Below are 15,255 nucleotides of genomic sequence, written 5' to 3'. Positions count from 1 at the left end.
AAGCTTTCATCCAGAGAGCAATAACAGTATCAGCACCAGGGGAAATGAATGCTATACAGGAGACACTGAGCTAACACTGAACAGTGATGCACACATTAATAAACAATGTATAGGAATAAGAAAATGTGCTCCCAAACGCATGCACTATAAAAGTAAATGTGAGGTGGTGATTTACAAGACAAGGGCAGGCCTGCTACCAAACCAGACACCTTGTTAAACCGGCTGCCTCGTAACAAAGCTCTAATTTACAGTGAGGGATCCTGGGAAAGCCAACCACTCTCATAAATAGTCTTTCTCTCGCTCTCTGCATTCATCAGTCTCCCCTCCATCCATCCAATGATGCGCTTTTATTAATCAGGGAACCATAATATCCTGGTTTTCCCACTCCATTCCATTTCTTTTTGTGGACTTTGTACTCAATGTCTCTTTATCAATATTCCCCTATGAGACTCTGCATGGCATCACTTTATCCTTCCTTCTACCGTCCCTCTAATCCTTCCCTCTAACCATTCCTGCCTAGTATCCTCTCTCTCTATCTCTCTCTGGAGACCCTTGATCAGGGTGTTAGAGGTATCCTCCTTCAGAATCGGTAAACCACCCTCGTCAACTCGCCTTAAGCTCGTTCTCCCTCCTTCCTGCCATCTCTCTCGCCTGTCTATCTCAACATACATTAAAATAGAAGCGGAGCAAGTGAAGAGCCTTTACGTGGCAGCTGTAATGTATCCCCTCCCTCCATCTAACTCACCAGGCAGTCTCTCTGTAGGGTCTTGACCAGCGCGTTGTATGTGTCCTGGTCCAGCATCAGTCCGTCCTGCAGGTCTTGCATGAAGTCCAGGTCTTTGAAAGTGGGCCTGGCCTTCTCTCTTTCCTTCTTGGATGCTCGCCTCTTGTAGGTGGAGCCCTTCAGGTCGTATTTGAGGTGCATGCGAACTACGCGGGGAAGGACGTTGTTCATCACCACCACGCGGATATTCTTACCGCCCGACTGGACACAGTAGAGGCCGAAAAACTTGGGCAGCAAAGTGCGAGGGTTCTGATTCAAGTTCTGCAGAAGAGTGTATGAGAGAGGGACAAAAGCCAAAGGTCTTTCAAGGTCTCATAAATTAGTTTCTGCTGCTGTCCTTTGACAGGATGTCGAGGCAAGACTTGGAGACAAACATTGGAGGGAATTGATTTGAGGGATTTTGTCGTGGGGAAAAGCTGGCCAGGTCACGACAAAATGTATGATGACATTTTAAGATGGTTAAGTGGTTGACACTTTACAGGAGGAGATAAGCTTGGCACTTTAATGTCTGAAAAAAAAAACCCATAAGCAATAGGATAGGTGATACATGTTCTGCGAACAGTTAACTGATAAACACACATTTTCAGTACTATGAAACAGGGAAGTGGTCACGTTAGAACTGTGATTACATTTCTACTGTCATCAATTATTTTGATCATTGATTATTTGCAAAAGTCATTTTAACAACTATGCCAAACATTCTCTGGTTCCAGCTGCTCAATTGTAATGGTTTGGATACTGTTCTTTGTCTTGTGTGATAAAAAGCTGAATACGTTTCAGAGTTGGACTGTTTATCAGACCAAAAAAGGAATTTGACGATTGACCTATTTTCTGACATTTTATTGACCCAATAAATAACTGATTACTTGACAAAATAATGAATGATTATTCAATGATGAAAATAATGGTTGCACTCCTACAACACACTTAAAATTCAGAATCAGATTAATAACCATGTCAATGTAGCATGAAGTACGAACGACACATACCATACAATACTGGCAAGACAAGACAAGTCACCCCATAGGAACAGAGAAATGTCTAAAGCAAAGGTGAAACATTAATAAAGAAAGCACCAAACCTACAATACATTTTCTGCTTATACAAATGCAATAACAAAATGAAGTTAAACATGGCAGAGTATTTTAAATAGGCTCTATTGATTACATGATTCTGCCTTCTTTACTCTACACAAGACCTCAATAACCAATCTGTGCTGAATGTTTCAATCGTCGATCCAAACAAATGAGGTTGGTCAGGCTGGGTGCTCAGTTAAAAACCTGCGGACCTGGGCCAACTCAGTCCAAATTAGAGAAATGAAAGGGAAGAGAAAGAAAGGGTGGTGTTGTGGATTTCCTAGGGGCCGATTTTTACGAATCAAGGAATGTGGTGGATGGTACAATAAGCTCTTTATTCAAACAAAAGATCGGAGGTATTTTCTGCAGAAAATAACTGGGGATCCTCTTCAGCATTTGGGAGAGTGGACTCTCACCTCGTGCAACTTATCTGACACCAAATTCTTTCCATTAGACATCCCATTCTAGTTACCAGACATTTTTAAATAACACCATTCAACTCCTTGTCCTATCGCATATATATATATATATATATATATATATATATATATATATATATATATATATATATATATATATGCACACATACATACATACATACATACATACATACATACACAACATATATCCATGTAGTGATAACACACAGCATTCAGGAGTAGAGTAGGAGTAGAGTAGGAGGAGAGATGAAGGATGAATGTGGAAGTATAGCTATAACGCCGGCTACACACTGGATGCGTGGTGTGAGCGTGGTGTTTCTGTTGTGTGTCTGCTGCGTGGCGGCTGCGTGGCGGCTGCGTGGCGTTTTCTATGTCTTACCAGAAACGTGTCTGCTGCTGCTAGCCTTCTCTGTACACATGTATGTTTCCCATTGATTAACTGCACTCAAGCAGCAGTATGCTTCATGTTAAACATAAATATATACGGATTTGATTACAGCAAAGAAGTTTTTTAAATTACATTTATATCGCCATTTATGTCGACCTAGAGACTTTCAAACATCAAAATGTCATTTATTAAATGTATTTGTATTATGAACTTCTTTTTGTATTCTATTTTGAATGGAAAAGCTTCGAACACGCTTGCGTGTCGCGTGAAGAATAGGCGTCGGTCCTATTTCTAGCATGCACGCGTTTCCGTGTGTGTCGTGCAGGCAGTGTGCAACCTCTAACCTGTTAACATGAGAGCCAAATAAAAACAGACACGCCACGCAGCTGACACGCTCACGCCACGCAGGCAGTGTGCAGCCGGCCTAAGGCTCAGCACTTGTGTAAGTGACCTTCAGATGAGAGAAACTAGTAGAGAGAGCAGAAACAAATGATAGAGAGAGAGAGAGAAAGAGCATCCTCTGCTCTCAGCCACACACGACCCTTCTGTCAATGTGAAGAGGGCAGAGCCGTGTCGAGCCAACAACACAGACACGTGAGGGAGAGGAGAGAGAAGAGTGTGAATATGAGTGCGAAAGACTGGAAAAAGAGCGGATTAGAACACGAGGCAGGCATAGTGAGACATAATGGGAAATAAATTACACTGAGAGCGTCATAGCAGCAGGGGAGAGGGATAAGACATTAAAACGTGAGAGGAGATGGAAGGACTAGACGTATAATAGAAGGGCGAACACACACAAGGGAGAGAAGTGGCAGCAGGGGAGTTGGTTACATCACTGTGATCTGTATGCTGCCCAGAGCCAGACTCCTCAGCCGGCCCACCACCATCAGCCAGTCAGCTGTGGAAGACATGAGGAGCTCCACCAATGACGGCCTGCGTGTTGTCTGTTCTGTTTGCTGCAAATACAGATGAGCCTGTTCGACTACATTTAGCTGTTATGTGTGCAGCGCTTTGCTGTTGTGTTATTTTGTTCTTTACATCTCTAGGTTGTTGTCTCTGTGAGTCTATAATATTGTATCCATCATTATGTTTGGTGTGGTCTTTGCTCTTTGTTTATCTTGGCATGGGTTTTGATTTGCCCTGTCCGTCTGTGCTATTCTGTCTCTTTTCCTCAGTTCACCTGTTCTGGCCTCGGGCTACAGCCACGACACATGAGCATGAATCGCTCTGCTTTCATTAAACCTATTTTTCTAGACTAATTATACCTGCAAAAATGCTTCAGGGCATTTGAGACCAATGGAAAAGGTCACGGTAAATGCGCTGAGCCATTAACGTTCCATAATGATTAAATGAATTCCTGCAGGGATCTTTGGCCATGGCTGTCGGCACATGAATAAACACAAGGCTGAAGGCCGTGAACCTTAAGAAGCAGGAATAGTAGCATGGACATACATGGAGCTGTCGCTGGTTAAATCTATTCAGAATGAGCCTGCCGACCGTGGCGTGGGTGGGGAGAGGGTACTGTTGGCGCAGGCTTATGCAAAACACACCAGCCATCTCTTGATGAAACGGCATGGCCCAAGGTTCCAGTCGGAGATGATAGAGCTGTTATGTTTGCTTTATATGAAAAGGATGTCATGCTCGGAGGAGAGATTTCCAGGGTCTTACATGAAATAAGAAGATGAGAACATCGGAGAGGGAGGTCGGCATTTCAAATGAAAGTGTGAAGGATGGGTGTGTGGAGTGAACTCCTCAGACCGAGATACAGGAACGCTGACAGGCTTCTCCCCCTTTTGTACAGTGTGTTGGAACGTGTTATTTTTTTTACATCAACTTGCCAAAAGGGACTAAAGATGTAAATTAGCCACAGGCTATAATCATTTTAAATAAACAAATCTCAATATGAATCTGTGTGTTCACTATATGCACATGTGCCTTGATAAATACAGCATATATATATATATATACACACTATATATATATATATATTTATATTGTTTTGTTAGAGGACATATCTTTGTACGCATGAGGAATATTTTTTCACCATGCATTACCCTGCATGTGTGATGCCTACCATGAATGGAAAAGAGGAAAACTACTGAACCTGAAAGCCATTGTTAAGGCTCAGTAATACAACAAATACGGTTCAAATGCAGCGGCTGTTCAAACTTTGACACAACACTCTGACACGCACGCACACGCGCACACACACACACAACACACACACGGGGCGGCTGTGGATAAGTGGTAGAGAGGTCGACTGCCAATCGGAAGGTTCGATCCCTGGCCCTGCAGTTCCATGCCAAAGTGTCCTTGGGCAAGACACTGAACCCCGAGTTGCCCCCGATGCTGCGCCATCGAAGTGTAAATGTGTGTGAATGTTTATCTGATGAACAGGTGGCACCTTGTACAGCAGCCTCGGCCACAGTGTGTGAATGTGTGCGAATGGTGAATGGTTCCTGTACTATGTTAAAGCGCTTTGAGTAGTCGTTAAGACTAGAAAAGCGCTATATAAAAATAGTCCATTTACATTTAAACACACACAGCTTACCATGTAGTATCCAGGCAGTAGTTTCTGTAAGAATTCCGCCTCCTTGTGCATCACAGTCTTGATGATGAACTCGTCGTCCCTCGTGAGATAGAAGACCGAGCCACTCGCTCCAGGATTGGACAGCTCAATCAGAGGCTCATTACAGAGGGAGTACTGCAGGCACACACAGAGACAAAGAAACACACACAAACAGACACACACCGTAAGAGAGAAGTACTTGGCAAATCATTGAAAATCCTAAACAAAGTGATAACTACAAAAAGTGATCTGATATTGTGGATTAGACTGTGTTCGTTAATCACAGCACATATAGGGTAGCCAATATTCTGATATTAACCCAAACACTATGAAAAAGACAGCGTTTTCTGATTACCTAACGACCCAGATAAAGAGATGGTCGGCGCCTAAAAGGAAAAGCTGCTCCCTGAATTTTTTGCACTTTGCTAATGAGAAAGAGAGAGAGAAGAGATAACAGCTTAGTTGCCGTCGGCGTTAGCGAACCCGGCTGTTAGCACAGAGGCAATCAACTTTCAAAATATTTTTGCACGTTTCCAAACTTACATTTTCACTCACATGTGCGGCCAAATGCCCGCAGTGTAGAGCAACGTGCTGCAACACTAGCAGGTTGAAGTGGACAAAACACAGTAGAGTACAGTAAAGAAAGGATGGGCTTTATTTTAGCCGACACCAATCCATTAACATATGCCTGGACTTGACTTTCTTTTTTTTACACATATGCAGTAGCACTCCCCCAACACTGTTGCCTGCAGTGCTGACAATCCGCTCCTTTCAAAAACACCGGTGAACACAAACCGCATGTTGAGACACATATACACTATGAAAGTCCAAAATCAATAAAATAAATGTATCACACACAAGCCCACTAATCATCACATACACATTCTGGCAAAATGATGAGAAGAAATGAGGGTATGAAGTAGATTGTGTGTAAGAGAGAAAGAAAAAGAGCGAGGAATAAGTACAGTGCATGCTGTACTGCTGTAGAACAAAGGCAGCTAATACAGATTAGATGCATTTAAATGTTGAATAATGACTTCTTTTGAAATCTAGCTTTTTTAATACACACATCAGACTCTCGCTGATACGATAATTAGCTCAGCTAATTAGCCCCCCCCCCTTCGCTACTGAAAAGCAAGTAATGATCGTAATGACATCATTTTTGGAAAAGATGAAGCTGCCTCCGCCTACCTTCTGCTTAATGGCTCACTTTTCAAACATTCTTTTTGGAAGATCCTGACAATTAATTTCATACCTTTTTTTACCATATCAAAACACGGAAAAATGTGAAAATGTTATGGCTGACTGGAAATGGTAATGTGCACACAGTGGCAGTTAAAAGGATGTGCTCATTATCTTCAGCCCAGAATGGCAGCTTTAACAGACAGGAAAGTGTTTCTGTAGATGTGATTAAACAACCTTAAAGGTGATAAAGTTGGGTTGGGAAATGTAAGGGATGCATATGTTCACAATTGTATCTGTTAGGACCAAAGTCCGGTGGTGGTCGATTCGAAATGTCACAATAAGGAGTGCTAAACTGATTATTTAACTACTGCAGCAGCATGTTTAACCAATGCTTTGTCCCCTAAACACTCAATCATGACTGCTAGTGCAAATATGATATAAATCACATAATCATCCCATATCTCTAGAGCTGCAACTGCAATTAGTCAAATAATTGACCAGTTGATTGACAATTCAATAAAAATGCAAAGATAAAAATGTGAAACAATCACTGGTCCGAGCCTCCCCTATGTGAGAATTTCAAGCTCTCCTTTGATATACAGGATACTAAACTGAACAACTTTGGGTTTTAGACTGTAGGTCAAATAAAACAAATGACTTTATTACTTACCTTAGGCTGTGGGAATTAAATAGATATTTTTCACTATTTTTGACCTTTTTAGACACAACAAATAATAAAAATGTGATTGGCAGATTCTGCAATGATTTAATAAAAATATTTTGTTGCGGCCCATTACAGTATGTTAAAGGAACACGGCGACTTATTGGGACTTTAGCTTATTCACCGTATCCCCCAGAGTTAGATAAGTCCATACATACCCTTCTCATCTCCGTGCGTGTTGTAACTCTGTCTGATGCACCCACCACTAGCCTCGCTTAGCCCAGATCCTGGAGGTAACCGGCTCCATCTAGCCTACTGCTCCCAACATTTTCCTATTTACATGTTGTGATTTGTATAGTCACAGCGTGTACAAATAACAAGGTCACATGAGACACAGCCATCTTCTAACCGTATACATACTGGGAACTATATTCTCAGAAAGGCGAAGCACTGCTACTTCTGCTACTTGGGCGGAGTGATTTGCTCGCAGCACCTGAGAAGCCCCGTGGTGAGGAGCAGAGAGTAGCAGTGCTACGCCTTCTGAGAATATAGTTCCCAGTATGTATATGGTTAGAAAATGGCTGTGTCTCATGTGACCTTGTTATTTGTACATGCTGTGACTATACAAATCACAACATGTAAATAGGAACATGTTGGGACCAGTAGGCTAGATGGAGCCAGTTACCTCCAGGATCTGTGCAAGGCTAGCGATGGGTGCGTCAGATAGAGTTACAACACGCACAGAGATGAGAAGGGTATGTATGGACTTATCTAACTCTGGGGGATACGGTGAATAAGCTAAAGTCCCAATAAGTCGGCGTGTTCTTTTAACACCTTGAAATCTCTTCTGATACACCCTCAAAAGTGTATGACATTTGATGTGACAGCTGTGAGAAACAGGACAGCGGTGAAATTGCCAGGACCCTGGACAAGAGAATGACTAAACACTGGAAACAGACAGCATCAGTATCGACTGGGAAGGAGCCAAAGTTATCACCTGACCAACGTCCCACCCTTAGGTCACATGATAACACCTGAGCCAGCTCCATTTGCTGAATGTAGACGGTGAGATGAGGCGGATTATCTAGAATTTTTTTTTTTATACAAGTTATACATGCAGTTAAAGCATACATAGTTTCAAATTTGTCTCGTTTAGATGACAGCTCTTTAAGGGCCAAAATTGAGTCTTGTTACTCTATGTGCTCGGCAGTAGCATTTTTTGTTTCCTACTCAAAACCTGTTTACACACAAAGTGCATGTTAAACATGTTACACATAAATGAATAAATGAGAACATTCTAGTGCCCAGATGCTCCTCCCAAACCCCTCATTAAAACGTTGATGAAAAACTCTTTTAGAGGTGGACTAATCTTCTGGAACGTTAGATACTCTACGACCATGATGTAATGTGATACTTAATTGACCGCACTGGGCTATTATTTTTAAATGTTCTACCTCCACAAGGGGTCTAGATTTAGAATCAGGAAGAGAGCAGCTTCCCTGGATCTCAAAGAGATTCAGAGTCTCCCTTAAAAAAACACAGCACAGAGAACCTGAGTCCTCTAATTAAGGATGTTCTCTAATTAGACCAATTAGAGCACCCTGCCCCCCCCTAAGATTGTGCATTTCTAATGGTAGTACAAGTGGCTAAACACTTAATAAGCGAGTCCGTTTAAAAGAATGTAAGCAGGATAAAGGGAGAAAGAAGGTAGAGATTCTGTTTTGTCCTACCTATGTACATGTAACATCAGTGTGCCTAGATTTCAAATCTTAAAAATTAGTCTGCTGGCAAGTTGGTGATAACATGCAAGTTCCCAGATGTGGCCATATGGTGATGAGTGAACACAGGCCGGCTGAGAGAGATGGCAAAAACAAGGCAGGATTTCCACGTGGTTGGAGAGCCCATGCATTAAAGACACGTGCACATGGAACACGCAGAAACACTGACTAAGCAGCGTGCAGTATGTACATGTACATTCTGCTAGACTGCTGCTCAGGGCAGAGCGGTGAATCATGCAGCCTGCAGGTCCTCCACGCTGATGAAGGGTGACAAGCTGCAGAGCTTCCTCCCCTCTCCTCAACCATCCTCTCCCCTCTGCTCTCTCTTGGGCTGTTTCATGGCTTCTCATCCTCATTCTTCCCCTCTCAGCTCTCTCCTGCAGTTCTCATCTTTATTAAATCCTTCTTAAAAAATGTATGTCAATAGAGAAGATTTATATGCCAAAAGATGGCATTTTACTTGGTTCACAGCTTGGACTCATTAGTGAATAAAGCAGCGACTTGAAATGTATTTTATTTCTATTTTTGTGGCTATCATCACCTTTCCTCACAGGACCGGCTTCCCTTTTTTATATTTTATGTTTTTGTTTTTCCATATATCACTCACAAATTGAGGTGACTGTGTTCAGTTGTTATAATGTACTGAAAATTCAATAAAAACTAAAGTATATACATATATATATATAAAAAAAAGGATTCTGTCAACACCTCTTTCTGTTAATTTACTCTGTGTGTTTCATTGTCTTTTCCTGGTCTGGCCTCCCTTCCCTTTCTACCTACATCCTTCTCCATTGCTCTCTCTTGCACCCTGTTCTAGTCTATCCTCTGATTTGAGCTGATACAGACTTACTACTGAAGTTAGTAGTTCAATATCCACCATAGCTCGATGCAGCCTTTTCTTTCATTTTATACCCTATAGTACTAACCATGTGGTAATAATTCCCTTCAATGAATTTAGGGACACACACAGTCAGATCTTACCAGGTAGTCATCTGGCCTGATGCCAAACAGTTCTCTGAAGTAGCGGAAGGCCACGGGAGCGTATGTTTTAAAGCGGAAGTCCGGGAAATGGTGGGCTGGAGTGAGGTTGCTGCCTTCACTAAAGTACAAAAAGAAAAATATCAGAGCACAGAAGATGAGAAGAGAGTAATCAAATTCATATTTTTCTCACATAAATATCCAACAGGCAGGATTCAAAATAATTGTTTTTGTCCACCAGCCAAATCTCTAGTGAATGTTACAATTTTACCAGCCACCCAATGGATTACTATTGTTTTTGTGGATGGTGAGTGAAGCTAATCTACCAGCCATTTGCATATGTTACCAGCTTTTGGCTGGTAAATGGTGCTAATTTTGAACCCTGCCAACAGGTAGGTTAAGAAAAACATATCAGCAACATGCATTAATATTGTAGTATTCATATGTGCACTGGAAACATAGTGCATGTATGCAGTATGCTTTTTTTCTGTGTCTGGCTGCAGAAGAGACCTGGGGAAAAAGATGCTCTCCACCACGTAGAAGTCCTGCATCAACACATCTCTCTCAGGCTTGGAGCTCAGGTTGCCCACTGTGTAACCGATGCCCAGCTGGATGGCACCTTTCAAGGCTGAGGATGTGGTCTGTGGAGAGCAAGGCAGAGAGAGACATGTGTAGAGTGAAATAATTGCCTTTTCTTGAACCCTCACAGTCAATGAACAGTCCTATTCTTAGTTGGAGCAGATCATTTTAAAGAGAAAAAATACATATTTAACGCTTTTAAAATGCAAAATAAATTCAACATTCAACATTCCTTTTATTGTCATACAGCAAAACACGGAAATGTAAAGCATGAAGAAAATTACGAGTATGGCTCCGTATAATAACACAGTTAAAAACAGGGTAATAAATAGAGCTCTATGAACATATATCAAAAACAGAACAAATCATTTCCAGCAGAATATTTGTCCGTACGACTATGTGATGTATTGCACTTGTAAATTAATAAATAGTATTGCAATTTGTATAGTAAAGCACAGTTTAGTGGTGTTTAGTTGAGTTTAGCAGTCTGATAGCATCCGTTTTTCAGTCTGTTCGGGTTTTTTTTTTTTTTTTTTTTGACCACATGATGGTAGAGGCATGTGCTGTCTACAGTACCTTCTTGTAGGTAGTTTCCCCTGATGCATCCACCCCTCTGTGGCCAATCTTCTTTCCCTGACCAGGCTGGCCTGAGGATGAGGGCATCTGGCGAGAAGAACGAGAGCGAGAGACTTGTAAAACGGGGACAGGAGGATTTGCACCTGTTCACCAACATTGATTATTCAAATACTAGAGACTGGAGAGTGACACAGTAATAATGCATGAGAGAGCGATTAAAAGCTTTAATGTTATGAACTGACTTTCACAGAGCAGATCAGGTGTTCATTTTGAAGCAAAATGCAAACTTTGGATCTTTAATTAGTGGATCTTTACTTTCTTAATCAATCTAACTCAAACTGTGCATAGCATGAGGTCTGAAAGCACACTGATTTAGAAACAAGTGCAGTGGATAGTTCAGATATTAAAGCCGTACATCTGACGTAAATACTTCTGGTGGTGTTGTACGTAATGGTCATTAAGCTTTTGGTTTACATTGGCATTTAAGCAGAAATGAAATGGCTTCAGCAGACTCAAATGGGACAAATGAGGTTATACTTCGAATGTTTGCCTTAACGTACAGTACAGTAGCTGTGTGTACCAGATGGATGGGATATACTAAATTAGGAGGATTAAGATAATATGGGGCGTTTGTATTGCAAAGACAAAGAATACCAAAGCAATATTTAAACACTTTCCGGTACTTTGTAGTCTGTACTGACTTTTGTGCCAGTCTTCATGCACCAAGCGAGGAAAATTATGTACAGCAAATATTAACTGCCTAAGATCCTCTGATTGTGGGTAAGCGCTTTCACTTGCGTCTGTTGAAAACGTTGTTGATGTGAAGGATCAAAAAGAGAAGCGTTGCGGAGCGGATGATCACAGGGACAGACGGTAGCTCACCTCTGTGATGAAGGCTTTCCTAGCGGCAGCATCTGAGAGAGAGGAAGAAAGAGAAGAGAGACAGAGATGACTGTTAGTCGCTCTGAGACGGAGAGGCTCCATTACTCAGCATTATTAGTGCTCTCTGTGACAAAGATGAATACCAAAGGGTGGACACAGCAGTCCAACATTATGTAATAACAGTGTCAAACACAAGTAGGGGCCTGTCAGCTAGAGGAACCGCAGGAAACAGTAACGTCAGCTACAGAGCACCAGGCCCTATTTAAAGCCCTATGTACTGTGTGTGTGTGTGTGTGTGTGTGTGTGTGTGTGTGTGTGTGTGTGTGTGTGTGTGTGTGTGTGTGTGTGTGTGTGTGTGTGTGTGTGTGTGTGTGTGTGTGTGTGTGTAAGATTTAATGCATTTTTAGCCATGCTGTGATGGCGATGTCTGTTGTTGGGTCCACCACTTTGGGTGAAATGTAAAGTGTAAAGGGTTCAGCATACATGAACAAGCATACATTTTGGACTGTAAAAAGCTCCGACACACGTTTACTGAAGTTGGTCTCAAGACTTTGATTTTAAATTTAAACTAACATGGAACAACAGCTCTGCAAAGTTTAAATCTGCTATGTTTGCTGGAGAGGGAGTAAACTACACGCTCATACTCTTTACAAGCATAATTTTATGGGTTAGACTAACAAAAGCACATTAGAAACAGGATGTAGGCGGTAAAAGGATGGAGGACTGTTTTTCACCAGGAAGGCCTGAAATAGATCAACAATTATAGACGTATAACACTCAGCATAATAATGGCGACGAGGCTCGGGAGGGCAGGAGAGAGAGAACACAAAATGAGCAAATGAAAGAGTGGAGCGAGACAGAAAGAGGGGAGGAGAGAGGGCTTTAGACAGTACAAGAGTGGGGCAAATGAATTCCCTCTCGGTTATCTTCATAACCAATATCACACTCAGCTGCCCAGATGGTGGAATTTATAGAGATATGTTTACAACAATGTTACTTTTGTGAATAAATAAGTTAGGATACAAATACCGGTGAAGAGATTAAATATTTGGGCAGACACAAGTTTTATGTTTTACGTTCCATTGTTCTTTCACTTCTTCTTGACAGATCAAATATTATTGTTTATGACAGGCAATAGTTTGGATTTTGGTTGGATGAATATATATATATATATATATATATATATATATATATATATATATATATATATATATATATATATATATATATATCAATGTAAGCACGACAGTGTGACAGTGAGCCGGCCGGTCCAACCAGGGCACTGAAACTGAAGCAGCTAAATGGAATTCAGTCATCATTCATTTGATTATTTTCACAACTTTTTACTGTGCTTTTCCTACTATGTCAAACATGTCTCCAGTGAAAGAGGGTTATAGCACTCTGTCAACTGGCTTTGATTGCTTCAAAAGGGGTGCTTTGCTGCTTCCGACTGCTGACTGTATAAGCAAGCGATTTTCTGAGTGAGTGTGAGTGTGTGTGTGTGTGTGTGTGTGTGTGTGTGTGTGTGTGTGTGTGTGTGTGCGTGCGCGCGCACGGCAGGATAGTAATGAGTTCACATGGACTCTGTCAGTCATGCTTCAACTAACTAAAGCTTGTGCATGCAAATGAAGTAGTGTTAGAAGTTAATAATTAATGAGTAGTACTATTAACATTATTATATTTACTTTGTTAGGGACATAGCCACAATAGACCTTTTTCAATATCGTCATAGCAGGAAAAAGTACAGGTGAAATTAACTTTACTTTTTTAATTTACTACTGTACTCCACTGAGCCAGCGTGCCATGACTGCTTTTAAAAAGCGTCAACAATACACAACAGGCCAACAGGAGATGAAACACAACTTTCTGCTGTAATCTCTGGACGCCCCGACTTTAAAGCAGTATCAAAAGAAGCCTCCCTCACCAGCTGAGGCACTAACCTATGTAACCCAGTGTCACTCAGAAGTGGGATAGCATCTCCACAGCTTGACTCGGTGTTTGCAGCTGAATTGATAGACGGCCTCTCTGGTCTCTGTGCGCCTGTCGGCGTGCCTCTCGTGGACACCAATGTGACTGAGCCACAAAATAGCCAGTTTGCCGCCCCTCCCCCTGCTCTCTGCCTCCATCTCTCTCCCTCTGTCACACATGCACACGTTTGCACCGGGACGCGCAAAGCCAAGCTTGCCGAAGCTTGCCAATGCGAACCCGGCAACGCTCCCAAGCTGGAACGTGCAGGTAATAAAATTTGACAAAAACAATAACCTGCTGGTGAAAGAATGTTTGCAATAGAGATAATTAAAGAGGAGGCTCTCCTGCATTTTACCATCCCATACTTGTATTGTGTGCCTATATGTCCAAGTGTGGTGATGCATGTCATTGGCTGGCTAAGTGTGGTTCTTTCACATCTCTTCTGTCATTTCCAAATGCCTGTTTCCTATGTGTGAATGTATTTGTGTGTGTGTATGTCATATATCTTTCTGCAACCGCGTCTCTTCCTTTCCGCATGACTGCACTTGTTATTGCTCTAAAGCTGAGACTACAGGTTTTAAGGCACAGTGTGTGTGTGTGTGTGTGTGTGTGTGTGTGTGTGTGTGTGTGTGTGTGCGCGTGTGTGTGGTGAATGAGTGAGGCTGTGTGTGTCCAGGCATGTGCTCCATCTCTCCCAGCTCGACTCTGAGTGAACCACCACCGTGACAGTTTAACCAGAAACACAGACCAATTTGAACCCACACAGTTCCATGGCTGCCTTTCTGTTCAGTTAATCTCACTTAGAACTACCAAACCACTATGCTTCCTATATATTGTTACACTACAATTATTAACTTCATTATAATGTTGTTAACATTTTTCCAACTACTTCCATATTTTTGTATTCAAATTCAAAAAGCTTTATTGTCTATCCCCACAGGGATATATTATTGGCTGAGAAGTGAAGACCAGAAGACTCAGAATTACCCAAAAGTTAGCCATGTCGTATACTTGATGTAAAAACAAACAAAACAAACATCAAACACGGAGCCTGTGTCACAAGTCGCACGACCAGCGTTGCGACTCGTTGAAAATTACATTTCCAATACATTTTGCTATCTTTGAAATAAAGAGCAGACAGCAGTACTTATTTGACCTTTACATAGGGGCGGGTGATATTGTATATATCCAAATATAATTTTATGTGCAGATTTTATATGGCAGACGACCATAACGTTATATCGAGATATCCTTGCGCAAGTCAGTCAGTCAATCATGAATAAAAAAAATTCATAAAAACAAATACAAAATAAATAGAACTTGCCTGCAAACTATATTTCAGAAAAAAAGATTTTAACTGTGTGAATCATTACTCAAACTTAATAATAAAG

The 15,255-nt window shown here is 41.5% G+C and overlaps 1 protein-coding gene across 7 annotated transcripts in view; it reads right to left on the bottom strand.

Annotated features, from left to right (window-relative positions):
- The window catches only part of pip5k1ca (phosphatidylinositol-4-phosphate 5-kinase, type I, gamma a), a 56,424-nt gene that overhangs the window by 19,364 nt on the left and 21,805 nt on the right, over window positions 1-15,255 (bottom strand). For all 7 annotated transcript variants that reach the window (XR_005640192.1, XM_039810596.1, XM_039810597.1 and 4 more), the window contains exons 2-7: window positions 11,897-11,928; window positions 11,015-11,101; window positions 10,370-10,500; window positions 9,863-9,980; window positions 5,240-5,392; window positions 746-1,045 (exon numbers count right to left, since the gene is read on the bottom strand). Coding sequence is in view for 6 of the 7 variants with exons in the window: in XM_039810596.1 (XP_039666530.1) it covers window positions 746-1,045; window positions 5,240-5,392; window positions 9,863-9,980; window positions 10,370-10,500; window positions 11,015-11,101; window positions 11,897-11,928 (821 nt within the window). In the remaining variant the exon portion in view is untranslated. The remainder of the gene's footprint in view (window positions 1-745; window positions 1,046-5,239; window positions 5,393-9,862; window positions 9,981-10,369; window positions 10,501-11,014; window positions 11,102-11,896; window positions 11,929-15,255) is intronic.

Source organism: Perca fluviatilis, chromosome 9 (genome assembly GCF_010015445.1).
Source record: "Perca fluviatilis chromosome 9, GENO_Pfluv_1.0, whole genome shotgun sequence".
NCBI classification, from domain to species: Eukaryota; Metazoa; Chordata; class Actinopteri; order Perciformes; family Percidae; genus Perca; species Perca fluviatilis.
This window is presented reverse-complemented; position numbering and strand designations above follow the sequence as displayed.